Raw genomic sequence first — 26569 nt, forward strand, 5'->3', positions numbered from 1 at the left:
CATGAATTTAAAGTATCAGTAAAACGTGGCCCCTAGGTGGTACCAGGTGTCACTGAGTCTCATTGTGCAGCCCTGAGTCCAGACTAGACCTGTCACTGCTGGATCAGCTGGAAATACCAGATGCTAAATGGAATGGACGCCCTGCTAGTTAACTTAGCATAGAGCAAATAAATGCAAACAGAGAATATTAATGATTTGTGTTTGGAAAATATTAGAGTCAGGGGGATCTGTGAGCACTAGGACTTGTCACTTAAGGGTCCTGCCACAGATTGCTTCCCACTGCCCCACCCCTCACACACACAGTTACTGGGTTTTGCCCTTGGTCAGTGTGAATAGAAGGCCAGGGATGAACCCAGAAATTCTGGTCTCTCTTGACTTGAGACAAAACAAAGTTCCTTTGAATGTGAAAAAGATTAAAAGATAAATAGCAAACTGGAAAGTGTTTTCAATGTATGTGGAAAAGAATTGTATTGTTAAATGAGAATTACAAAGATGGGGAAAGTTCAAGCTACTAAAATCAGGGAAGGATACGGAGTTCCCACAAAAGGAAAACCAGTGAGCCATCAACACTTTTTAAAAATTTAACTACAAACAATAAGAAAAAAGCATGTCAGAGCAACTTTTTTATAATTGGGGAAAATGTAGTAAGAGTTAACAAAAAATTAGTAAATGACCCTCAACGCTAGTGAGGTTTTGCTGATGGATCAGAGTCAGTACAGCCTGACATTGATCAAGAGACTCTGCTTCCAATAGTTCATCCTAAGGGAAGATCACAAAGGTCAGGAACACTTTCCATAGCAGTGCTACTATGTAGCTTGTGGATGAAGCTGAGATCTTCTGCATTCGAGGCAAGACCTCCACAACCCAGCTACACCCCAGCCCGCACCTCACACATTTAATTTTCAGTAGGACACTTGTGCAGAGGACCCAGTTCAGTTCTTTGCACCCACACCCAGCAGCACACGATTACCTGTAACTCCAGTTCCAGAGGATATGATGTCCTCTTTGCCTCTGTGGGCGCACACACATACACACACGCATATACCTACACACATATGCACACACACTTAAAAATAAAATGAGTCTTTAAAAATTATATAGGAAAAAATATATAGTTTATAGTGTGTGTGTGTATGTGTGTATTCTTGAATAGAATTAATTCTGGAAAGATATAAAATGATTTTTTTTTGTTCTGAGTAGTGGGATTATAGGTGTTTTATAATCTTCCTACTCTATGCTGTTATTCTCCAGTAAACATATTTTTACAAGTCAAGGGTGGGAGAAAATGTTACCCTTGTGTTTTGGGGGGCAGTGGGTACTGGGGGTGGAAGCAAGGCTTTGAGTGTGCTAAGTCTACACGCTACCTCTGAGCGACACCCTCAGCCCTGTGCTTCTTTTCAAAGCCCCAGTTTGTACAGGTGAGAACCAAGACTCCATGTCTAGATGGAGCAGCCACCCTCACACCTGCCAGCCAGCCTATAAGGGGGAAAAGCAGAGCCAGAATTCAGGGGGGTCTGAGGATGAACCTCAGAGAACAGGAAGTGCTAGGATGCAGTTCCACACAGAGTCCCAGCCACCTTTTGGAAAAATACGCTCTGGAGCGGACCAGTCTGGGCCTCAGGTTGGAGTTGGGCAGGAGACCAGGCCCTCTTGCGTCTCTTTTAAAGAGGAGTTCATCAGACCCTGCAGGTCTCTGACCAAGACAGTAAAACCTCAGGGTAGCGGCTCCCAGATGCAGGGGCCAGAAGGCAGAGCCCAAAGACAACCTTATGGCTAGGGAGCTGAAATCTAGAGTGATGTGTAGTTTTTAAAACAAAACCACGCCTCCAACAAGACCCCATATCTTTGTGTGTGTGTGTGTGTGTGTGTGTGTGTGTGTGTGTGTGTGTGTGTGTATTTAAATCAAATAATGTGTGATGTACAAACAAGGCAACCTAGTGAGAGGACGTTTCCGTAAGCTATTGGACATGACTCAGCTGTCAGTTTCCCACTGGAGCTGGTGCACACCTCAAAATCATCTACAGAGAAGGACTCTGTGTCCGAACACAGACCCACGTCCCTTTATGATCCCTTTTCTCATTAAAATTGGCCTCTGCCTGCCCCCTGCTGGTCATAGTGGGGACAGCACGTTGTGGTTGCACACCCAGCCAGATGCCTGCACTGATGGCTTCCTTCCTCCTGGAGATATACCGGGTGTGGACAAGACGGTCATCCGGTCATCCGTGGAGCTGAGACTACTTAAAGCTCCAGGTCTCTTGCCCCTGGTTGTGAGCATAACGGCTGTACCTCCCATTTCTCAGAGAGTTAGGAGGTGGCTTGCCCACGGGCCCAGAACAAGTGGGAACAGAGCATGGGTCCCTGCAAAAGCCTGTGTTGGTGTGAGAAGGGCTGCTGCCCTGTGGTCTTAGATACTCCCTACTGGGAGCATGAAGAGATGAACAAAACGAGGGATCAACGAAGGTGACACCCCACTTCCATCCTGCTGTGCCCATTGTGCAGTTGCCTTGGCCACGCACCCCTCTCCTGGTGTGGAGGAGGGGCAGGTTGCACCCAGCAGACCTGGATGGTGCACTTTCTTTCCCTTGAGCAGAGATGGCCTACAACCTGGACACTAACTAATAAACCTTAGGCTGAGCAGAGGAGGGGCCACTGGTGATGTGTGGTGTAGCTGACTGCTGAGCAGACAGCCTTGGGCGACAACTGAGCAATCAACAGGAGCCTGTGAGCTGACTCAACTCTAAACACCTTCAGTTTTGCCAGGCGGTGGTGGCACACGCCTTTAATCCCAGCACTCGGGAGGCAGAGGCACGTGGATCCCTGTGAGTTCGAGGCCAGCCTGGTCTACAATGCGAGTCCAGGGCAGCCAAGGCTACACAGAGAAACCCTGTCTCAAAAAACAAAAAACAAACAAACAAACAAACAAAAACCCCTTCAGTTTCACAAACAGATTCCTAGAAGACCAAGACGAGCTGAGCTGTGGTGGGAACACGAGGCAAAGCATGGGGAGGAGGAAGCCAGGGCCCATCTGGCTCAGGGTGGTCCCTCTGGAGGGTCGGATACTGTGTGGGTGAAGTGTAGGATCACACATCCTGCTCCCACTAGCTGTTACAGCACCGGTTGCATGATTCATGAGGCCAGATACCTTGGCATCTGGTGCTGAAGGCCCAGAGGAGTTTTAGAAAACCACTGGTCTTTGAGACACTTTAGATTGTGGAAGAATCTGGGTTCTGATGCCAAAAACTGGCAGCAGCATAGTAGATGAGCCCACCAGCAGGGGTGAAGGCACACAGACAAAACACTTTCCTTCAAGGTCCCTCATGTCTGGGGAAACTCCGGAAATTCAGGCCCACATTTCAGGTAGGCCTTCCCAATTCAATAAATCTAATTGAGAAAATCCTGTCACAGGCATGCCCAGAGGTTGAGAGAATATCTTGTGTCTGTGTGGAAGCATCACTTGTCAATAGGAAGCTAATGGTCCATAGCTGAGGCAAGAAATAGGAGGCAGGACATCTGCCAGGCAGAAAGGATTCTGGGATCAAGGCAGGCGAAGGAAGATGTGAAGAGGATAGACACACGGTACCTGAGTAGAGACAACCAGCCACGTGGCAGAAAGTATATTAGTGTAAATGCATTATTTTAAGTTATGAGTTAGTCAGAGAATAGCCTGGCTATATGGCCAAGGTATTTGTAAATAACAGTTAGAGTTCATAAGTCACTATTCTGGGAGCTTGGGGTTGGAAGGAAAAGCCTAGAGCAACACCCAGAGGCTACTCTTGATCTGATAATCCCTGAAAGTGTGCTCATAGGCTTGTCTCGTGGGTGGTTCTGGCTCCTGTCAAATGAGCCATTATTAGCCACCATGTGTCTATGACCACACTAAAAGCCATTCATTGTACGCCTGGGAAAGGTGACTGTGGTGCATGAATTCTAAACTAATAGCACTCTAAGAAATTGGGGGAAGGGGCTCACCTCCCAGCTTGTGCACAACCACGAAGGTCAGTGTTGGGGACAGCCCTAGGCCTCACAGGTAAGGTGAAGCAGAGCACCCTTACTCATTGTGGAGTCAGGACAGTTATCCCCCTGTGCTGGCTGAGTCACAGGCACCAGCAGACAGAGGACCGTGAGCGAGACCTTCCAGACCAGCCAACCAGGAGCATCCAAGGAGCAGCAAGCAGGGCATTTGAAGGTGTCAGGCAGGTTTGCTGAGGGACGGCAGGATGCACTCACAGAGGCCAGACCCAGCCTTGGTATATCCTTGAGCCCAGGAGCCCAGAGTGGTCCACTCAGGCCAATATTGCAGCATTTCCTTTAGGGGAGAGAGAGAGAGAGAGAGAGAGAGAGAGAGAGAGAGAGAGAGAGAGAGAGAGAGAGAGCTCTTTCACTTACCCTAAGCCAAGGTCACCATTCCCCTCTCGGTGTTCCAGAACCTTCCAGGTTTAGAAATTTCTGTTAGGTGTAATGAAAAACTGCTTTTTTCACAGTTCTGAAGGCTGAGGAGTGGGCCCTCTGGCTTGTCACACCATGGCGGGTAGTGAGATGAGAGAAAGAGAGTAAGGGGAGGGGGGTAAATTCCCCTTTCATAAGGAGCCCTGTGATAACAAACCCACTCACTCTCCTGAAGATCACACTGATCCATACGTGAGAGCGCTTCCTCATGATCCAATCCCCCTTTACGATCCCTCCTCTCTGCACTGCTGTGACTGCAATTAAATTTCAACAGCACTCTAGCCCCGTCAGATGGCAGATGGGGTTTCTCTGTCCTGGCTGCCTCTATTTAGTTGGCCCTGGAGTTCTGCTATACAATACAGCCTCACAGTGACCCTCAGACAAATCAGCAGAAAAGTATGTGGTAAGCAACTAGTGATGCCTGCTCTGGGAGTAGGATGTGGGATACAGGAATGTGTGCTGTGTAGGGAGAGGGGCCTTCCACCTGCATTAAACTGCTTAGTTAGGAGCAAAAAAGAATTTTTTTTTTCCTGTCTTCATAGCAGCAGTTGGCCTGAAAAAGAGCGCTGCCAAGATATTTTTTTCGTAAGGCCCAACTCTCCTCAGCTAGAGCTGCTAGCTGAGGCCACGACTTCTCTAGTATACACCCTTCCCCTTCCCACGGTAGGCAAGGTGACACAGTTTCCAAACAGCTAAACCTCCATAGGCACGTGAGCCTTTGGGAACAGACCTGTGTTTCTCAAGCTTGAGAGTTAGCAGCCCTGACATTCATGAGAACCCGTGAGGTCACATTTGGCACCTATTCCCAGAACAGTGCTCTGTGATCATAATGCTTGGGACCTGACCTGAGCAGCATTCCCAGGAGGACAAGAGCGCCACCTCTGGGGACGTTTGATGCTAACTCCAGGCACTGTCACCGTGAGGGAGAAAGAAGCCATGAGTGTCTCATCCTCTGCTTAGAAGCGCAAGTCAAACCGGTGGCGGCCATCTCCCCACCCATCCCATTTTCTCTCAGCACCAGGCTGAAGTGCCTCCGCCTCCTGCTCCTCTAGGGGAGCAGAGGTGGCAAGCCCAAGCTCACGGTGGGTGGGTATGCATGGATGCTCCCCATACCCTGCACAGCTGACCCATGCCAGACCCTAGATCTTGGAGAGAAAGTGGCCAAGTGAGAGGCTGCCAGCCTGGCCATGGCCCTGGGCAGATGTTTTGCATGTGGCCTCCTGGCTTGCCCAGACAATTCCTGCAGATTTAAGCAGCTTAGGCCAAGCCCAGTTGATGTTTTCAGAATTTCCTGTAAACAAAGGGAAAGATATGGCTTATGTAACACTCTTGCTGGCTGGCTCCCTTGCCTCACAAAGGACAGCAGCCTGTCCAGGAAGTGCTAGCACACTTGAGTGAAGGGAGTGGGGGGCTCAGCTGTCCCCAGCCTGCCACTGAGCCACTCTCAAGGCCAGTCTTCCTAAGCCTTCTGCAAGCTTTCTGCTAACTGAGTGACCTTAGAGCCCATTCCAGAATAAGGGAAACTTCAGCAGTATCCAAAATAATCGCCAACAAACTGTCCCTTGCAAAGGCAGGAAGTCAGCAAATGAGCTCACCTAATCCACATGCCAGCACTAGGAGGCAAGCATAAACACTGTAATCAGTTGTGGAAGACAAAAGGCTTGGGAGCTGAGCAACAACCCTCTGTGTGCTCCCCCTCCCCCCCCCACACCCCTCTCCCCTCCTCGAGGAAATTTCACCTCTGCTTGTAGCTTTCTCAGCATCAGTTAGGCCAGCAACCCTAACTTTTCCCAAACTCCCTCGGAGCCAGGGCACCATGTAAGAGTTGAGGTCTGCCCCTTAGAGACACTGTATGAAACTTGGCTGCAGTGATTGACGGGTGCTTTGAACAGAGGTGAGCCAGCAAGCCTGTGTCCGGTCACCTCTTTGCTAGGAGTCAAAGGCAGTTGGCTGATCCTTAGGATGAGACCAAGTCTATGAGCCCCTAAATGCCATAGATCCTGGGGGGGGGGTGGGGGGGCGGGGGCTGAAATGACCCTACTTTGCATTCCAGGGACCCTTCTTGGAAGCCTGTGCAAGGGCTTGGCCTGTCAACTCTCCTGCCGCTCCTGCAGATCCCCGAAGCCCCTTTCTGTTGAAAATTTAGACTGGTTTACTTCAGGTGTTGGTCTGACTGGTGTGGATCCAGAGCAAACACGAAGCAAGGCTAAGACCTGCTCCAAACCCTCCCTGCCGTCTCTCCCATCAGATCTTCTAAGAGAAGACCCAATGGCCACACCCAATCATGCCAACCCTAGTGAAGGCGGAGTCATCTTTACCTTCTTTCCTGTGAGACAGAGCTTCAAGCCCTGGCTGTACTTTAACTCTCCCTGGGGCTGAGGACCTGCCTCCATCCCTCTAAGGCTAGGATTACAGGCATGTACCACCCAGAGGGTTTTACACAGTTCCCGGGGACCAAGGTTGGGTTTCATGCCAGGTAAACACTCCACCAATTGCGCTGAACCCCACACTCAGCTTTTCACTTGGCCGCTGTGAACTTCATTCTCGTCCTTCCTGTCCTTATGGTAGACACTGTTGTTGCCCACAAATAACGGTTGCTTCGCTGGGCGGTGGTGGCGCACGCCTTTAATCCCAGCCCTCGGGAGGCAGAGGCAGGCGGATCGCTGTGAGTTCGAGGCCAGCCTGGTCTACAAAGTTAGTCCAGGACAGCTAAGACTACACAGAGAGACCCTGTCTCGAAAAACCAAAAAACAAAACAAAACAAAAAAATAACGGTTGCTTCCCATGCTTCCCAGCTTCCTGTCAGCTCCAGGAGCCCCACCCACACCCCCACACCCCAGTCTGGCCAGTTGAGCGTGAGTGATGCTGATCTAGGTGCACTTCCCTGCTTCCTCCTCCCCCTGCTTGGGTGACAGTGGAGCCTCCACCAACCTAACCACCGGGATCTTGAGGTGATTTTCTTTAGTCAGAAGAAAACTAGCCTCTTCTGACCACACACAGATCATGTGAGTCCCTCAGAAGCACAGCCCTGCCTCTTTCTTTCACCATGATCTTTGGTGCCTGGAACATTCTATCCACTATATAGAAGTGAACAGTGAATGACCTCTCCCTGTGCTGTGTTGGGATTCAGACCCTGGACAAGCTGCTGAGGTGCCCATTTAACCAAAGTGGACCTGGGGCTTGGGTTCTCCCAGCATCCCTCAGTCCCTACCTGTTACAGAGCATGGCTAGCATACTCTGTCCTCTGCCCTGAACTTCCCAGCCCAGTGGCTAGGATTCCCCTCCCCAAGAAGCTCTTCCCTATATAATCCAGACATTTTGATTACTTCTCCCCCCACACCCCCACACCCCCCTGCATTTCCTCTCTGCTCTCTCTGCACACGCACTTTCTCTCTGACCCCTCTCCCATTTTTCTGTCTCCCTCCGAATAGGGACGCCCCTGGCCCTGTTTCTGGGACTGGTGAGCCCACCTGAAAGCAACCCCCAATAAATCTACACGTATACTCTAATTTGGCTTGAATTGCCTCATTTTGTCAGTGGAGATAACCTATCATCCTGTAACAAGACAACAAGTGTGACTAAGAAGTCACTGACAGAGTCAAGCGTTCATCATAGACAGTAATGGGAGTAGCCATGATTGTGGGGGTGGGGGTTGGTTAGCCAGGGCTGGGCCCAGACTTCTTGAGTCCGACTAAGCGGTTTATTGTCCTTACACATTTCAAACATAGTAAACATTTGGGGAAAGGTTTCCACATGACAATTATCACAACAAAGCTTTAGGCATAGCTACATAGAAACTCCCTTGCAAAGTACATCTCTTTAGAGCCGTGCCTGTGACCTTTACTGTAAGAATGGGTTCTTATTCACAGAGAAACCGGGTGAGGCAAGGTCCTAAAGAGGAAGGATTTGTAATAGGCATAAAGATGGGTTCTACTGATTGAGAATGCAAAGTACAATAGAACCGTCATAAGGATGGGTCCTATTCACTGGGAGACAAAGCTCAGGATTAGGGCCTAAACAATGCTCAGGATTTGGGGAGGAGGGGGAGATCCAAGTGAAGCCTGGCTCCATAGAACAGCAAAAGATCATCAGGTTGTTGGACAGCATCCTCTCCAGCCTTCCCAGTGGACAGGTGTCATTCTTTCTCTTCCCTTGAAGATATAGTTAAACAATCCTGAATTTTCTAGTGCTTTCTGTGAGCTGTGCCTTCCACACATGATTACAAAGACCAAACAAAGCAGAAGACATTTAACCTGAACATGTAAACACTAAAGGCAGCAAACGTTAGGGCTGTGTGAGATTTGCTAAGGTTATGGCCCCCAGCCAATGGGTCACATGCTGTGTTGGACAACCCAGAGATGTAGCTCGCTCTCCCTGGTAACATGTAAATTTCTAAAAGTCTTGGCTGATTGTGTGCTGGGTAACAATAGTTGGAAGGATTGACTCATAATTGTGCAATATTTTTTTAGATTAGTACCTAACCCATGTAATGGAAAAAAAAAAAAAAGATTGAATTAAGATGTTGGGCCTAGAGCAGGGTGTGTGTGTTTTGTTATTCAACTGTTTTGCATTCATATCTACTCTAAAAATGTGCTTGTCAAGAACTGGTCAGCTTTGGGGTTTTATAAAGAAAGGAAATTATATTATAAAAATCTCTTAAACTTGCGAGTATGTAACAAAAGAAATCTAAGTCAGCGTATCACAGAGACACCAGCATAATCACGTTTGTAATAGCCAAGATAAGTAACCAGCTTAGCTGCCCATCAACAGATTAATGCGTTTACATAGGCACCGTGGAATTCTATTCAGCTGTGAAGAAGAAAGAAATTATGCCATCTGCAGGGAAGTGGATAAACTGGAGATCATCATTTTGACAGAAATAGGGCAAGCTCTCCTATGCAGAGTGTAGATTGATTTTAATTGTCTTAATCTTACATTTATTGAGAGACAGAGGATGTGCTTAAGTACGTTTGCATGGGTGGGCACATGCAGGTCAGAGGACATCTTTCAGATGTTGTCTCCCCTCCCCCCATCACATGGGAGCTGGATACAAAACTCAGGCCATCAGCTTTTGAGGCACATGCCTTTATCTGCTGAGCCATCTCACTGGCCCCAGAATCTAGAACAAAATCTAAACAAATCCCAACAGAATCTAAAACAAAAAACAAACAAAACCCCCATAGGATGAGACCGCAGAAGCAAGGCTCCTGTGTAGGGAGGAACAGGTCTAAAGGGGGTAGAGTAATGGGAGAGAGAGACAAATAGTGCATGCTTTCTCTCATATGTGGAACCTAGACTGCAGATCCTGGTTTCCACATGAAAACACTAGGGCTGTTCAGCAGGAGGGAGGCACCCAACGGGAGGGACACAGGAGAGGGATGAAGATATAACTATGGAATGAAACACGCTTTGTGTGCTAAAACTTTTAAAAAACAGGATTAAAATAATAACAGTAAATAGGAGGAGGAGAAGTGAAAGCAAATTTGATTGCCACCTTTATGCTTTCATGTATCCATCCAGAACACATAGAGACACCTTTGGGGTCCCCGCACCCCATTTTTCCAAGTCAAGTGTATCGACCTCTGTCAACAGCTCATCATGCACAGGGGCTAAGGGGTCAACAAGAGGCAGACGCCCCACTCCTGGCACAGGGAGAAGTGGCAATTCCTGCTGAGCCGCCTTTATTTCCTCATGGATAGATGGGTCCACACCTGTAGTGCGTATGGCATGAGGCCATCTGCTGGGAGTATAGGAAGACAAAAAGAAATTTCATCTCTCATAGCTGTCCAATGTAACCCACTGCATGTTTTCTGATGAGAGCTAACTAGTCCTCAGGAGAGAAGACTCCACAGCGCCATTCTTCAGGGCTCCCCTGAGCGATGGGCGGAACTGAATATGTGTTCACCAGAGAAAAAAAAGTCAAATCTTACCTGACAGCAACTCAGACTGTCCCTGGAATCCTCTAAAGAGGCTAGTTAGGCTAAACGAGGCCATATGGGTGACCTTAATCTAATCTAACAGGTGTCCTTCCGAAAGAGGAGTTTACACCCGTGACATTCGTGCCACTGTTGCACCAGTGGGCGTGTCTTGTGAGGCTGGTTATTATAAAGCTCACAAGGCTCAGGGTAGAGTAGGACTGATGGTTACTTTTTTCCTCCTGTAGTGTGCACAGTGCTTTCCAGGTCAGCACCAGCTTGATGTCTCCATGTTCTGTGACTAAGTATGTAATATCTTCAACAGTAGGTCTTACCACAAAGTTCTGCGGGGAAACCAGTAGCAGTGTAAATAAATAACCTGTACTATGTGTGCTCTCTTGAACCTCAGCCAACAACTCAAAAAGAAATAACCCATTTCTGGCAGCGGGCATTTTATTAGATAGCCTGTGGTATTTGGTAGGGGCCCTGTCACCCTATGATTTAATAACTCCACTTTGATTCATTCCTGTCCCATTAATCCCATTTAATTAAGCCTTTAAACCAGTGCATCCTGTCTTCTTTCTCTCGAAAGCCCTCCTCATGACCCCTTGGGTCTCTTGAAAACTTCCCTGACCACTATAGGTATTTCAAATAAAGCATGCATATTAAAAGATTCAAAGCTACAAGTCAGGCAGTGGAGGCACACGCCTTTAATCCCAGCACTCGGGAGGCAGAGGCAGGCGGATGGCTGTAAGTTCAAGGCCAGCCTGGGAGTCCAGGACAGTCAAGGCTACACAGAGAGACCCTATCTCAGAGATTAAAAAACAAAGATTCAAATTACATTCACAAATGAGAGAAAACATGTGATTTTTGTCCTTCCAGTTCTTGGTCGCCGCACTCAGAATAAGTTTCCAGCTCCAGCCATTTACCTGTGAATTTTATAATTTCATTTTTATTATTTTATAACCTTGCAAATATATGGAAGCATCACAACTCCAAACTGACTAGGCCCAAAGTCTCTATACTCAGCGAACTTCTGTACAGTTAGACTAGGCATTCAGAATGTACGCTGTGGTGTTTCACATTAAAATTTACACTTTCAGTATTGAGTATATGTTATGCACTTATCTACCACCAAAACAAACAAAACACCCATAACAGAATTATAACTAGAAAAAATTAACTTTATATTCTCCTTCAGAACTCATGTCTATCACCCACATTCAATCTTTTCTCCTTCTCTGGTATTTAGCCTTTCCTCTTCTCTTTTGTTCATGTTATACTGTTACCCTCATGTACATTTGTTTACATGTATACATATATTATTGTCTAGAATCCATCTTTCTGTGACTGTGTGACCTTGTTCAGCATTATATATTCTGAGTCCATCCTTTCTGTGAAAATGTCTCAACCTCATTTTTATTTAGAGCTAAGAAAGACATTTGGAGAAGTATGTGGATAGATCTCTCAAAGGGGGCAAAGGCCGTGAAGATACTCAAGTCCCATGTAAATGCTCATCAGAAGGTTGTGGGGAGCAGAGAAAGCCTTGAGTGCATGTGTAAGGAGTGGGTGAAGTCCTGGGTGAATGTGTATTGTTGACACACCCATGTCAAAGTCCAACGCCGCAGACCCATGGATTGGAGACCCGCCCCTTTAGGAATCTTCGGGACCCCTGCAGAAGATTGGACCTCCTGCGGCATCTAGCCTGTGGGTTGAACAACTACTGGATTCTTGACGTTTCTGTCAGGAGACAGACATTGTTGGACTGGTGGACCACTCTAATAAATCATAGGTATGTACTTCCTAACATGGCCATGATAATTATGTCTTCCTGCTCTGTCATTCATCACTCCTTGTCTTTAATTTGTGTGTTCAGACTGGTGGCCAGGCCTGCTTGAATGTGCTCCTGCAGGTGATCCCTCTACATCATGGGTCACAGTGATAACAGTTGCCTAGGTTATCTTACAGGGACTCGAAGGTGCGTCTCTTGAACCCATACACTTGGGTCTGATGGGTGATCTTTACCACCATCAGGACTCCCGGAACGACACCATGGGTCATGTTAGCCTTACCATGCACCACAAGAAGCATCATCACACATGCGTAGACCCTCAGGCATCTCTCATGCCTCAATCCCTCCTTGGAGAGGTGCCTCTGAGTGTTAGGGCCCTGACTCTGAGCTTAGCCACCTCATAATGAACTTCCTCTTGCAAAACTCTTAGTGATTGGAGGACGGGGCACTGGGTGGGACAAGCCTGGTTCGGGAACAGTGGGGGGTTGTTGGTACTGACCACTGTGCTCTCTCACAGAGAGACCACTTCCCTAGATGTCATATCTGGTTTGACAAGAGTAGGCTGCCACCTGGTTCCAGAGCCACTTTGTCATGAAGGCTCAGCCTCTTTTATTTCTTTTTATCCAGACTCCTGGAATGGAGCTGACATCCCAAACATGATGTGGGGAAGGTAACTTTCAGCCCCATTTATGGCCACCCACCTCACAGCCCATGAACTAACATCGGGGGAGGGAGCTTTGTAGGCTTGTCAGGGTGACCACACCTTGAAGGACTTGGGGTCAGAGTACAAAAAGAGGTATTGTATACATGACTTTCCTCCAGAAACCTTTATTGATCTCTGTGCCCAGCAAACAGCAGGATTTGGAGGGGTGAGGTGAGAGCCATCTGGGAGTTGAGCACATGCACAGGGCAGCAGGTGGGCGAGAAGCCAGGATGAGACTCTGATTGAGGTTCTCCAAGTTCTCCAAGGACAGGGCAGCCAGCAACAGTGAGTCAGGTGGAGCAGCAGCCATCTCAGTGCCGGGGCATCTGTGAGGACAGGGAGAGGTCATGAGACCCAGGGTCCTGTGCTGTTGTCCTGGACAGTCTGTCCTCCCCAATGCCCCGGACCTTCCTTGCCTCTCACCTTGGCTGGGCTTGGTGGGTACCTGGCCTTGTGAGCCTCTTCATTCCCCAGAGGCCTCAGCAGGCAAGAGCGGCGGTGGGAGAAGGCCTCGAAGCTTCTCTTGCCATGGTAAGACCCCATGCCACTTTTCCCTAGATGAGAGGATCCCAGCCAATCTTACACTCACAAACCTCATGATCTCCTTTTTCTGAGCCTCCTAGGGAGAGCTAAACCTTAGCGTGTTCCTTAGGGACAAGAATGCCCAGAAAGTCTCTTCCCAGCTGTGCTGCTAAAATAGTTGTGTGACCCCCCCCCCCAAGCTTAAGGGACCCCTGTGAAAGACCAGAGCACCCGGCGACTAATTCTAGGATCTGAGCACCAGACTTACCCACACCCCCAAAGGGCAAAGTGGACACAGTGATGTGGGTGATGACATCATTGGCCGCCATTCCACCGCTTGATGTCTCTGCGATGATTTTCTTGATCACCTGTGTAAAGACCCAGGCAGCCACCTTGCAGCCCTGCATTCTCCCCACCCTTTCTGAACATGTCTTGGAGCCTCAAGAACAGGGACTAGTGGAGGCTGAGCCTCAGCCGCCATCTCTGTCACCCTTAGCCTCTGCCATGTCTCCAGCCCTCTGCAAATTATCTCACGGCCCTCAGCACTGTATGAGGAAATAATAGCAGCTCCACAACCCCGCGCAATGGCCACCTCATGCCCACCTCTAGGAAGATGAGACTGTCTAGATCTTAGAGAGAAGGCCAAAGAAGCTCAGACGGGTTAGTTGATTTGTCCAAGGTCACACATCTCATGGGTGAGGAAGCTGCAAACTTGAGCCCATGCCTGTGGGTTCCTGGGCCCCCTGGCATGTGAGTGTTATCCCTGAGGGGCTGGGAATCTGGGAGGGGGAGTCCTCGGCCTACCTTCTCATTGTTGGAGAACACGTAGAGCGCCAGGGGCTTCTCGCGCTGGTTGATAAATTTAATGGCCTCATCCAAGCTTCGGACAGTCACGATGGGCAGCACCGGCCCAAAGATCTCCTCCTGCATCACCTTGGACTGGGGGTCCACGTCCACCAGGATAGTGGGGGCTGAGGAAGGAAGTGAGCCCGGGTCAGTCTGTGCCAATCCACCCCCAGTCCCCAGCGCGCGCGCGCACACACACAAACACACACACACACACACACACACACACACACACACACACACACACGCCAGTGCCAACATCTAGTTCCTACTTGTATTCTTTTGCAAACAAAGCTACCAAGTTTATGTGGGGCAGAGACAAGGCCACTTTCTCCCAACCCCAGTGTCCTGGACTCCATCATGGAGGACCATGGGAATGTCTATAGACTAACCTGCACGGGGAGGAGGGGGGCGTAAGCTGAGCAGTGAACATTGAAGGGACAGCTATTACATCGGCTGACCCGACGTGCCCATCCTATAATTCTTTTGTCTCCCTGGTAACTGGGGACCAAAGAGCTCCAACAGATTTTGCTCCTGCCAGGCCACTGGGAGTTCCTCCCAGCCTGGCCTGCCTTGAGCTCTCGTGGCCTCTGCTGGCTCCATTCACAGACTGAAGGTGGAGATGAGGCCCATGTCTGACTTGTGGGAGAGAGGTTTCTGGGGGGGCAGTAGAGAGGGGTTCCTTAAGAGCTGTGCTCAGTGTCTGCCTTCTGAGAGCCCCCAGAGCTTTCTGCAGGCCCCCTTTGGGAAAGCCTGCCTGCTGGCTGGCTGTGTCCACTCGCTGTAGACTCGCTGTAGACCCCGGCAGTCCAGGCAAACAGGCAGCACTGCTCAAGGCAGAACACACACCTATGTATCGTGAAGCCGCATCCCAGGTGCCTCCGTGGGCTACTTTCTGGCCCTCAATCAGGCCTATGACCCGCTGGAAGTGACGGTCATTGATGATTCTCCCATAGTCACGGGACAGCTTAGCATTTTCCCCATAGAAATCCTAAGAAGAGATGAGGCTTCAGGGAAGACCCGGCCCTGTCATGACCACAGCTTCCTAGCTGCTGGGCAATGATGGCCTTTGTGTGGGAAACTGAGTAGAGCTGCCCCCCCACCCCCACCCCATTGTGCTCTGTACCCCTTCCCCATTGTCTGCAGTGTGCATATTTCTTTTGTGAAAAGAGAAGTACCTACTATTTCTCAAAGTCCTTGCTTGAGGCCTGCATGCCTTGCACTTCCCCCACTCCCCCCCTCGGGGCATACTCACTTTCAGTGACTTTTTGAGCTTCTCCACGATTTGGTTCTGAATGGAGGGGTCACAGAGGATGTAGTCTGGGGCCACACAGGTCTGGCCACTGTTCATAAATTTCCCCCAGGCAATCCGCCTGTGAAAAACACAGTCTGTGAATCATGGGAGTTCCCTTGCGAGCATCCACAAGCTCTAGAGCAAGGCACTGAAGGCTGAGCGATGGAGGCCAAGTCTGTGGGGCTCGGTGCTGCCACCGTGGGTCCTCCTAAGCAGCCACTCAGTTGCAGACACAGGGAGCTGCCCAACCCCTCATCACACTGCAAGGGTTCCTGCAGCCAGTGTGTCTAATGTCATAAACATGGTGTCAGTGAGGACATTCTGAGGACCTGGGGTGAGTGCTCTGTGACTTTGATCACATTCTCAGAGCCTTGCATGGCCTCTGAGGTGACACCGGTACTTGGACCCCTCCATATATGCGGAGTACAGAGATTGCCAGAGGCCTGCCTGGTCCAGATATGAGTCCCATCCTGGACTCTGAGCGAGTGACCCAGCTTTCCAGGTCATGCTGTCCAGATCTCAGATGAGACCTGCTGCAGAGTGGGCAACTGGGGTTGGTGACTTGAGTGACCCGCATTTGCTTTTCCTGAAGCTTTTACTTAGAGCACCACCCCTCGTGAAGCCCACAGAGTCAGTGGTCTCTCTGGATGCCTCCTCTAGGAAGACTTTTATGAATGGTGGCCCCTCTCAACTTCTACCAACCCAAACTATAGACTCCCTAAGGGCAGGGACCATCATTATTACTTGTCACAGTGTCATAAAGCTTGGCACCATCACCTGTGCCAAGGTAGCATCCCAAACCTCTGAAGCCATAGCCAGCTGAGGCCACGCCTCCTTACCGGCAGGCCACATCCAGGTCACAGTCCTTGTCCACGTAGCATGGGCTCTTTCCTCCAAGCTCCAGGGTGACAGGGGTGAGGTTCTGGGCAGCAGCAGTCATAACAATCTTCCCCACAGCTGTGCTTCCGGTGTACATGATGTGGTCGAACCTCTCGGCAAGCACCTCCGTGGTCTCAGGGACACCCCCTTTGATCACCGGGTACAGATCCTTCCGGCAAAGAGACAGTGGAGGCTCAGCAAAGACCCGGCCTCTCCCCATTCCACACACAGCATGGGCAATAGCAAACTGGCTGCCCCTCAGTCCCTCAGCTCTGTACTCACCTGGGTATCCTAGCAGGCAAGTCATTCTCCTGGCTCAAGGGCTCCACTTGCCGTTAGGAGCTGGACTCCTCCCACTTGCTCTAAATAATCTAGTCCCCCAAGCTTTAAAGACCTGACCCCCAATACGGTCATCCTGGAGCTCTAGAGGGTATCTCACCTTGTCCAGGTACTGAGGGATAAGTGTGGCTAGCAGGTCTGCCGTGTTCTCACTCACTTCTGAGGGCTTCAGGACTACCGCGTTTCCTGCAGAATACAGAGTCGGGGTCATCCTCAGGAGACCTCCTCAAAGACAATTCCAACCCAATGACTAGGCCTGCAGATTCTGTTACATCATCTGGGGGGGGGGGGACGGGGGAGGCTAGCCCCAGGTGCGTGTTGTGAGTGCATGCAGGCTCATGCTGAGAAGCACAGGTACACACATAGGAACACAATGCTGGGGCACACACAGGCACACACATGAGCATCTGCTACAGGTACACGCACTGGCACACACTCTCCGAGAGGCACCACCTGCCCCTCAGCAGTGCTGGAAGGCTGCGGGAAAAGAAAGGACACACAAAGAGATGCCCATGCTGGACGAGAGAGCGGCTCTAGCCACTTAGAGCGGCTCTAGCCACTTCGGTCACATATTATCAAAGAATCCTGACCCCCATGGCCACCCACTCCCCATAGGTATGAAAAGGCCAGCCTGCAGGCCTGGCTAGATGGTTTGGTCATCACAACCTCCTTGTAACAGTCCTTCCAAAACGGAGACCTCGTACCTGCAGCAATGGCACCCACCATGGGCTGGACAGTGAGGTTGAAGGGATAGTTCCAAGCACCTATGACCAGGACCACGCCCAGGGGCTCCGAGTGGATGAAGAGCTCATCGTGCTGGGTCTGCGGAGTCTTCTCCACCAGCTCGTCTTCAGCCCACTCTGGGAGCTTCTTAACCATGGTCTCAATCTCCTCCAACACATGAACCACCTCCTCATAGTAGGAGGTCCATTCATTCTAGGGAGAGACTCCGTGTGAACTTGAGGCCCGCAGCCAAGGAAGGCTCTGCTGGCCTGGGTGAGTTGGTTGTCTAACATGGCGTCCACAGCAGGGTGGTGGGGTACAGAAAAGGCACAGAAAGGACACAGAGCTGAAGACTGACTGTGTGGAAGGCTTATAGACCGCACTGAGCCCGGAACCTGGGAAAGCTTGGGCGGTCACAGGGCTGAGTACGTAGATGTAGGTACAACCCCCCACCAGGGAAGATGGGCCCAAGAGTGACAGGCAAAAAGCCAGAACTATGGCAGAAGGAGGCAGGATCTGGGGCAGCTGGGGACCCCAGAGCCTCCAGGGATGGTGGGGAGCAAGAGAGAGGGAACGCAGGTGGCATATATACGCATCTCTTTCCTGAAAAGTTTTGACTTTGGGAAGGCAGAAGAGTGAGTTTTCTCATTCTTGCCTTTAAGTGGGAAGCAAAGACAGTAGTCGAGTGAGTACTGACAGGGCAGAGGGTGGGCGCCACACGGAGGGTGGAGGCCGACTCCAGTCAGTCCCCACACAGCAAAAGGCTTGTGGATTCGGAGGCTCCTGATTCTGCCCTGAGCAGTGGCTGGAGCAACGCCAGGGGTCAAGGAGGAGCGAGGAAGCCACGCTCAAGGCTTGACTCTTCCTGTGCCTTATAGCCCTGCTAGTCCCTTCATGTAGCTGCTCCCCACCCAACCCCCACCCCAGCCCCGCCCTCCAGGACACCCACCTTGTGCAGGTCAGCTGTCAACGCAGCTGTGATAGCCAACTGGTTTTCAGTGATCATGCGCTGCAGTGCCTCCAGCTGCTGGATTCGGAACTGCAGCGGCCGAGTCTTGCCTGAGTTAAAGGCCTCGCGGGCCCGGTTCACGATGTTACTGATCTTGCTCATTCTACCTGGGGATAGAGAGCACTTTGTAGGAGAGGAAGGAGGCCAGCCACATCCTCGGCTCTGGGCTGTGCTTTGGCACCAGCACCCTGGCACTGGCTCACCCCTCAATACTCAAAACGCATTCCTGCTGGAAGATCGCCTTTCGTAGCTCAGATGGCTGGCTTTCCTGACATCTCAGTGACCCACACTCATCCTAAGCGGAGTCTGCCATAGGCTGGAAGGGGGGAACCCCTTCTTGGCAACCCTCCAGTCCCACCTACTTGCAAATTGGGGCAGCTTCCTTTCTGGTAAACAGTCAACAATCCACTTTTAAGGTTAGGCAGAGTACCCACAGACCACGGATTCATTTAAGTGTGTATTTGTCACACCAAAGGTCTGTGCGGGAGTTTCGAGTCACTACAGCATCCTGAACACCCACAAACAAGAGAGTGCCTACTGTTTGCTGGTGACATACATTGGAAACAGCCTAAGAGTAACCACAGCCCAAGGAGGCTTAGAGGAGTCCTGTGGCATCTGGGTGATGGATTCTTCAGAAATAAGACAGAAAACTATCAAGCACAGCCACAAAGGCTCTGCCTGCCACACCTGTGTCCTGGGGAAGAAAGAAACAGGTCACCCAAACAACAGGTGGTGTGTGTGTGTGTGTGTGTGTGTGTGTGTGTGTGTGTGTGTGCGTGCAGGAGTGAAGGAAAAGTAGGGGTAGCCCGAGTGTGAGGGGAGGGGAGCAGCTGAGAGAGGAAAATAGTTGGTAACATCTTTCTCTCCCTCCTCCCTCCCTCCCTCCCTCCCTCCCTCCCTCCCTCTTTCTGTCTTCTTCCCTTCTTCTCCCTCTCAGGAACTGCATTCCTACCACCAAACTACACCCCTGCTGCAATGATCTTGCTCTTCACTTTTTTTTTTTTTTTTTTTTTTTTGGCATTTGACATTTTGCAGTGAGCTTCTTTTCCTGAGATTCTATTGCATCTTTGAGTGGAGACTACGCAGTGATGCTGCAAAGCTGAACAAAAGAGGGTGCGTTCCATAGCACTTCCTCTCTCTTCCCAAGAAGCTGTCACTTGTACTGCACAGAAGGCTGCGGGTGCCAACCCCTCACCCTCCTTCCAGAGATATTTGACCCAGCACTGTATGGCAGGTAACCCTGGGGTGCGAAGGAAAGCTATTCCCGTTGTACACAGACACAGCAAGTGCCCCAACCCCCACACAATATTACATGAATACAGTAGTTAACGATGTTAGACACCCATTCGGTGGGTTGCATGAGCCTGCCTGATTTGGGCTTCAGATTCCCTCACCGCTCCCTCACCCAGAGATGCTGACCCTTAGACTTCCCACCCTGCGATAGGAGCCCTGCTGGCGCACAGGCTTCAAATCTGGGCACGCCACACCCCATTCCTTATGCTCCACCGGGAGACTGGGCAGGTCCTTCACTGGACCCCTTGGTCCTGCCAGCCTGTGGGCCAGGTCTTTCCTGATGGCCACAGCTTCAGCCATGCCACCCTGCAGCAAGATTGCACTCCTCTTCCTACCCCGTGGTCTAACCAAGGTCACACAACCTCAGCCACGAACCACAGAGGTAGGGGACCGAAGGGCAAGAACCTCATGTGAGTGAAGCTGGGTTGAGCTTACTACTCCTCACGTCACCTCCCAAAATGAAGTGGTCTTTACGAAGCTAGGTCCCTGGGCCTCCTCCGTGAGCCAGTTAACCACTGCGCTGTTCACAGAGTCACTGACGGGTGGAACTGCATTTGGTGTTGCACCCGGGCACCTGAGTGGGACAGGAGCTGGGTTTCCTTCCTCTGAACCAGCCCACCTTGGGGGTTACACCTTCCTGCTAGTACTCCTTTTAGTTGCCCCATTCTCAGTACTACTTCATACCCCGCCCCCCCTGCCCCCCCGCCCCCCCCCCCATCCTCACAAAACCTCCATATAGAGCCAGTGAGATGGCTTAGTGGAAGTACTTGCTCTCAAAGCATGAGGCCTGAGTTTGGATACGAAGACCCCAACTAAAGCCAGGTGTGGTAGCACGTATTCAAAATTTCACAACTCCTGCTATAAGATGGGAGGCAGAGACAGGAGAACCCCTGCAGCCTCACAAGCCAGCTATCTTGGTATACCTGGGTAGCGGCCAGTAACAAAGAGTAGAGCCTGCCTTGACAAGATGGGGACTGATAGCCCAGGCTGTCTGCTAAGCTGCACACATCATGACACGTACACCTGTATGCACACACACACATCATGGCACGTACACCTGTATACACACACACACACACACACACACACACACACACACACGGGAAGGGGAGAAAGAGAGGCAGAGACAGAGATGGAGGGAGATTGATTTTAACTGCACTGTAAAAGCACTCACAGAGAAAGGTCAGTTGTGTGTCTGTTCCACAGATGAGGAAGGTAAGGCTGAAAACATTCGACATGCCACCTCTGCCCTCACAGGCGACAGACACTGGAATCAGGCTTTCTCTAAAGTGCGACTCTCTCTAAAGTGCAAGCACACAGCCACTCAGCCCTGCATTTCCAGAAGCAGAAAAGCTTAGCTGTGCACACCAAGGTCTCTCACCCAAAGGCCACCTCTGCTCCTGTGTTCTGTGCGTCTCTGGGACTTTCTTGGCCCAGAGTTGCAGATAACAGAACTCTAGAGACCTGGTGCTGGGCAATCAATGCACCCAGTCAGGAAATGCTGGCCTGGCAGGGTCTGGACCAGTTGCCCTCAGAGTGGACGAAAGTCTCAGACTCTCAAGGCTCTTGCTTCAAGCAGGCTGTGCTTACATGCTCCCACCTAGAGACAAAGTAAGAGGGACGAGGACAGTTACCTTCTACACAGCCTCCTCCAGCAGCTGGGACTCCTGGAATGAGTAAGAGCCAAAAGAGCACACATTTAAGGACCCTCCTTCCCGCCCACTTGGACCCTGGAGTCCTTGCCCAGGAAGTTCGCGTGACGAGGATAAAGCAATATTCAAATTTGGGTGCAGCATAATCCGGACCTCCGTTCCACACAGGTTTTGAAGATTACTTCTTGGGCTGTCTGTTTTGTTCTGTTCTGAAATGCATGATGGGCCTGTGAAAGTTTGTGCGGGCTCTCAGCCAGCCCTCAGAAGAAGCCTGTGTTTGCCCTGGGCGTGGGGGCCACTGAGTAATTCAGTGTGGCACGAACCTCATCCATTCTCCAAAGTGCTTTTGCCAGCTGCTGTTCCATGAGTTCTCTGTTATGTAAGGTTTACAGCGGGTGAGCTCCAGTCATGCAGTGGGTGCACAGCACCCAGAAAAGGTAGGCCAGAAATTCACAACCCATTCTGCCACTGTCCTATGTGCAGGGACTAGGGTCCCACTAAAACACAGACTCACAACCTGCTGGTTGGGAGATTTCTACAGGAGTCCCCCATAGGATGTGGACCTGTTCCCCCAAAGATTAGTGGAGAACGTGGCCAGGTCCCACCAGAACTGCCAGGAATGTCCTGCCTGTGACCACCCACGGAGGACAGAAGCTAGAAGTCCCTTCCCGTGCATTTTAGCCAGCGTTCTCTGAGCCCCTGGTCGGCACCACACTGCGGTGTATAGGTTGGTATGCGGTGCCACAGTCAGCACAGCCCACACCTATACCATAACCAGGGCTTCTTGGCCTCTTTCTCCCAGGCTCCTTTGCCCTCTTAGCCACCTGCTGTTCTTGCATCTCAGTTCTCTCAGAAGAAAACAGGTCCCCACAGTGGCTGTGAGCCCAAAGACTATGTGTGCTCTCACCTTCCCCTTAATCTGCACACTCCATGGCTCTGCTCCAATGCCACAGCAAATAGCACCACTTTGTCCTCTTCAGTCTTTTCCTCTAGAGCAGCTATGCCCCCCGGGCGCACCATGTCTACAGTTATGGGTAATAAGATTATAATGGAATTGAAAATGTCTATTGTCTGCTGGCTTTCTGCCATGGCAGCTGTTGCAGCACATACATCACAGGGCCTAATACCTGATGCTAAGTAAAGACTTACTGGGTTTGTATTTGCTTTTCATTTTATCATTACTGTAAAGCGTATCCCTCTGATCTTAAGAAGGAAAGGAAGGGGGAAGGTAAAATTAAAAGTAAGGGCTTTTCTTTGTTGCCCTCTCTAGATCCTAGATAATGACAGGGGTCTTTTATATGTGTCAGTAATAGCTTTAGGCACTATAGCTGGACAGAGAGTGAGCTATTCTAACCCAGCTATGCTGGCTTGGCCTACTTCCCAGCCACGCTCCCTGTTACCAGTCATCTTAGTCTCGTCCTGGCTGTTCCTGCTCTGTCCATGTCCCCGTCACAACTCTGCCCCTGGTGACCTTCTTCACCCTCTCTGGTCCTCACCAGGGATCCTCCCTCTCTGGGACTGGAAGTCCTACCCTAACTCTCCTGTCCTGCTATAGGCTGTTCAGCTCTTTATTAACCAATCAGAGGTGATGGTTAATAACCGTCACCTAACACTGAGACCCGAGATACTTCAATAATAATGACAACGCCAACATCCGGACTACAAGCAGATCTCTGGGTGCAGAAATCAGCATCTGAATACACAGTGCAGAAAGCCACCCCCCCCCAAAAGTGTGCCGTGTGAGGCCAGCAGCTGCCCCATGCATACTATGGTTGCTACATGATTTCCTCTTTTTTGACCTAACTTTATGCTGGTTTTGTTCATGGTGGCGCTGGGAGTAGTGGCTGATCTCTGCAGGAGGTCTATACCAGTTAGGTCTGCTTAAGTGTGCTTTATGATGTCCACACAGAGGCAAAAATTGCCTGCTGAAAACACGTCCTTGCTGTTCATTGACACACAATAGTCTTATGCTGCCCTACCACCTGCCTCCCTCTCTGGCCTTCCCTCACCCAACAGAACTGGATTCACTAAGTGTTGGAAATCCACAAAATGGATGCTTTAGTAAACATTTGTTAAATGGTGAAATCAAGAAAACAGTTCAAAAATAATGTGGAAACTAGTGATGGGAGTGTGCCTAGCTTGCTGAGATGAGGGACACCTCTGGGTAGAGAGGGGCATTCAGACAAGGACCAGTAGGGGCTTGGAACAGCAAGCCAAGGCAAGATGCGGGAGGAGAGTGGTGTCTCTGCTGAGGATTGTCACTGAGGCAGCGTAATGTGGCTGTGGCCTGCAGGAAGTGAAGAGAGGGCCCATACTCCAAGGCCCAGAGCGCTGTAGACTGAGCTAGACTGTGGGCTGGGGAGCAGTAAGCAGCTGGTCAGAGGGACACATCTGGTAATTAGTCTTGCTTTTGTCATGAGCAGTGGCAGTGCCTCGTTACTATTATGTGACATAAGTCAGGCAGCCTCAGAGCCATTTAAATTGATGAAGAACAACATCTCCAGGGTTGTTTCACCTTTTTTTTTTATTATTATTATTAAGAATTGTGTTTTAGCCTAGGCGGTGGTAGCGCACGCCTTTAGTCCCAGCACTCAGGAGGCAGAGGCAGGTGGATCTCTGTGAGTTCGAGGCCAGCCTGGTCTACAGAGTGAGTCCAGGACAGCCAAGGCTACACAAAGAGGCCCTGTCTTGAAAAAAAAATTGTGTTTTAGGGCTGAGTTGTGGCTCAGTGGTAGGGTACTTGCCTAGTATTCTGGCATTATAGAAAGAAGGTTTCAGTTGTGGACTAGCGTGGATTGTAACAGGAACTCTTTCAGATGCCTACTTTCCGGTGTTAAAGTTTGCAAATCCTGGTAATCCATTCTCACTCAACACCTGGTTCCAGTTTGGGCTGGCCTGTTCTGGCTCCTGGGCACCATCAGCCTGCTCTTCCAATCACTGTCACTTCCCACGGTGGCACCTCCAAACACGCTAGACGGACTTTTGCTGGTGAAGGCCTGATTGTGTCTCTCCTCCCATTTGACATCAGTCGGTGCCCTTTTGTTGCACTCTGGGAGAATATGCAATCCTTGGGTTCCTGAGGGCTTGACCCTGGCCACCTCTTGTGGCAAATAGCAACACCTAGGCTACACCCGCGACCTGACTTAATGATATTTTCAGTTTGTGTTGGTTTGTTAGCCTTCTGTCCTTGGTGGACCATCTGTATATAAGAAAAGCCCCCAGAATCAGAATAAGCAAGGGAGACCTGTGGAGAGACCCTCAGGCACTTCATAGACACTTGAAGCTTCAAGTCAGACCGGAAAGTGTTGTCATGGCAACGTAAAGTGGTGTAGCCACTTTGGAAAACAATGTGACTGCTCCTCTGAGTGCAGCATATGTGGCTATCATGACCCACCCATCCCGTTACAGAGTATGCACACACACGCAACACACACACACACACACACACACACACACAGACACACAAGAAGTGAGAACATGTGTCTACAGGCAGCGTGCAGGGGAGAGCACACAGCACGGTAACTCCTGAAGCCCAAAATGGGAACCACCCAAATGCCCAGCAATCAATGAATGGACAAACAGTATGTGGCACACCCCTGCAATGAACACACGGCCACAAAAGGGAATGAATGATAAACGTGGGCCCCAGCACAAATGAACCTTAAAAGATAGGACCACGTGAAAGGAGCCAGATGCTTGCCAGTCTGCGTGTCTCATAGCTCCCTTACAGGAAATGCTCAGGAAAAGCAAATTCACAGAGACAGAAAAGAGAGGGGTGGTTGACAGACCCTGGAGAGGCAGAGAAACAGATGAAAGGACTGACTGGTAATGGGCATGTGCTTAAACATATATCATGGTCCAATCCCAGCACCCCCCAGAGACAGAAGCAGGAGGACCACTGCAAGTCTGAGGCCAGCCTGGTCTTCATAGAAAATTCCAGGCCAGCCAGGGCTATAGAGAAATAGAGTCTGTCTCAGTTAGGTTTACTAAGTGTTGTTTATATGTTCATCATTGCTGTGATGAAACAGAGTGACCAAAAAGCAAGTCGGGATGGGGGTGGGGGAAGGGTTTATTTCACTCGCAGTTCCATAGAGCAGGTTCATCAATCAAAGGCAGTCAGGGCAGGAACCTGGAGGCAGGAGCCGATGGAGAGGCCATGGAGGGTGCTGCGAACGAGTTTGCCCCTCACGGCTTGCTCAGTCTGCTTTCTTATAGAACCCAGGACCACCAGCCCAGGGACGGCACCACCACAAGGGCTGAGCCCTCCCCCATTGATCACTAATTAAGAAAATGCCCTACAGCCCCATAGGCATGCCTACAGCCTGATCTCAGGGAGGCATTTTCTTAATTGAGGCTCCCTCTTCTAAAATGACTTTAGCCTGTGTCAAGTTGACATAAAACTATCCAACACGGAGTCATTTTTCTAAATTAATACATACTCTAAACAAGTGACTTGTACAGTGTGTGTTGTAGTTAGTCTTCTGTTGCTGTTGACCACGGCAACTCCTATAAAAGAAAGCATTTCATTGGGGCTGGCTGGCAGTGTCAGAGGTTCAGTCTGTTATCATCGTGATGGGGAGCATGGCGGCATGCAGGCAGACATGGTGCTGGGGAAGGAGCTCAGAGTTCTATATCCGGATCAGAAGACAACAGGAAGAGACAGAGCCACTGGGCCAGGCTTGGGCTTTTGGAAGCCCAGAGCCCACCCCACAATGGCACACTTCTTCCAACAAGGCCACACTTACTTCAACAAGGCCACACCTCCTAACTCTTTCCACTCCCTAATGACTAAGCATTCACACATATCTGCCTATGGGTGGCTATTCTTATGCAAACCACCACAGTGTGTGAAGCCTTGAGCTTTCTTTTGTTTGTTTGTTTGTTTTGTTTTGTTTTTCAAGACAAGGTTTCTCTGTGTAGCCTTGGTTGTCCTGCACTCGCTTGGTAGACCAGGCTGGCCTCGAACTCACAGCAATCCGCCTGCCCCTGCCTCCCTAGTGCTGAGATTAAAGGGATGCACCACCACGCCTGGCATACTTTTTTCTTTCGAGCTTTTATCTACTTATTTTTCCTTTGCAGTGTTACGGATGGAAACTAAGGCCTTGTCCAACCGTCTCCCTGTTCCGAACGAGTTTACGATTTGTGGAACTGCTCTG

At 50.3% G+C, this 26569-nt stretch overlaps 1 protein-coding gene across 1 annotated transcript; it reads right to left on the reverse strand.

Annotated features, from left to right (window-relative positions):
* Window positions 1-12961: 12961 nt before the first annotated feature.
* ALDH3A1 (aldehyde dehydrogenase 3 family member A1) lies at window positions 12962-21612 on the reverse strand. The gene is made up of 11 exons (XM_084761870.1): window positions 21396-21612; window positions 18409-18575; window positions 17441-17672; window positions 16837-16922; window positions 16358-16566; window positions 15480-15597; window positions 15074-15215; window positions 14183-14349; window positions 13647-13746; window positions 13280-13410; window positions 12962-13182 (listed from the first exon to the last, which is right to left on the reverse strand). Exons 2-11 carry the CDS (start codon window positions 18568-18570, stop codon window positions 13168-13170), a joined length of 1362 nt encoding a protein of 453 aa, XP_084617996.1. The 5' UTR covers window positions 18571-18575; window positions 21396-21612; the 3' UTR covers window positions 12962-13167.
* Window positions 21613-26569: the final 4957 nt, after the last annotated feature.

The sequence above is a fragment of the Acomys minous genome (genome assembly GCF_964271855.1).
Source record: "Acomys minous genome assembly, chromosome: 16".
Classification (NCBI taxonomy): domain Eukaryota; kingdom Metazoa; phylum Chordata; class Mammalia; order Rodentia; family Muridae; genus Acomys; species Acomys minous.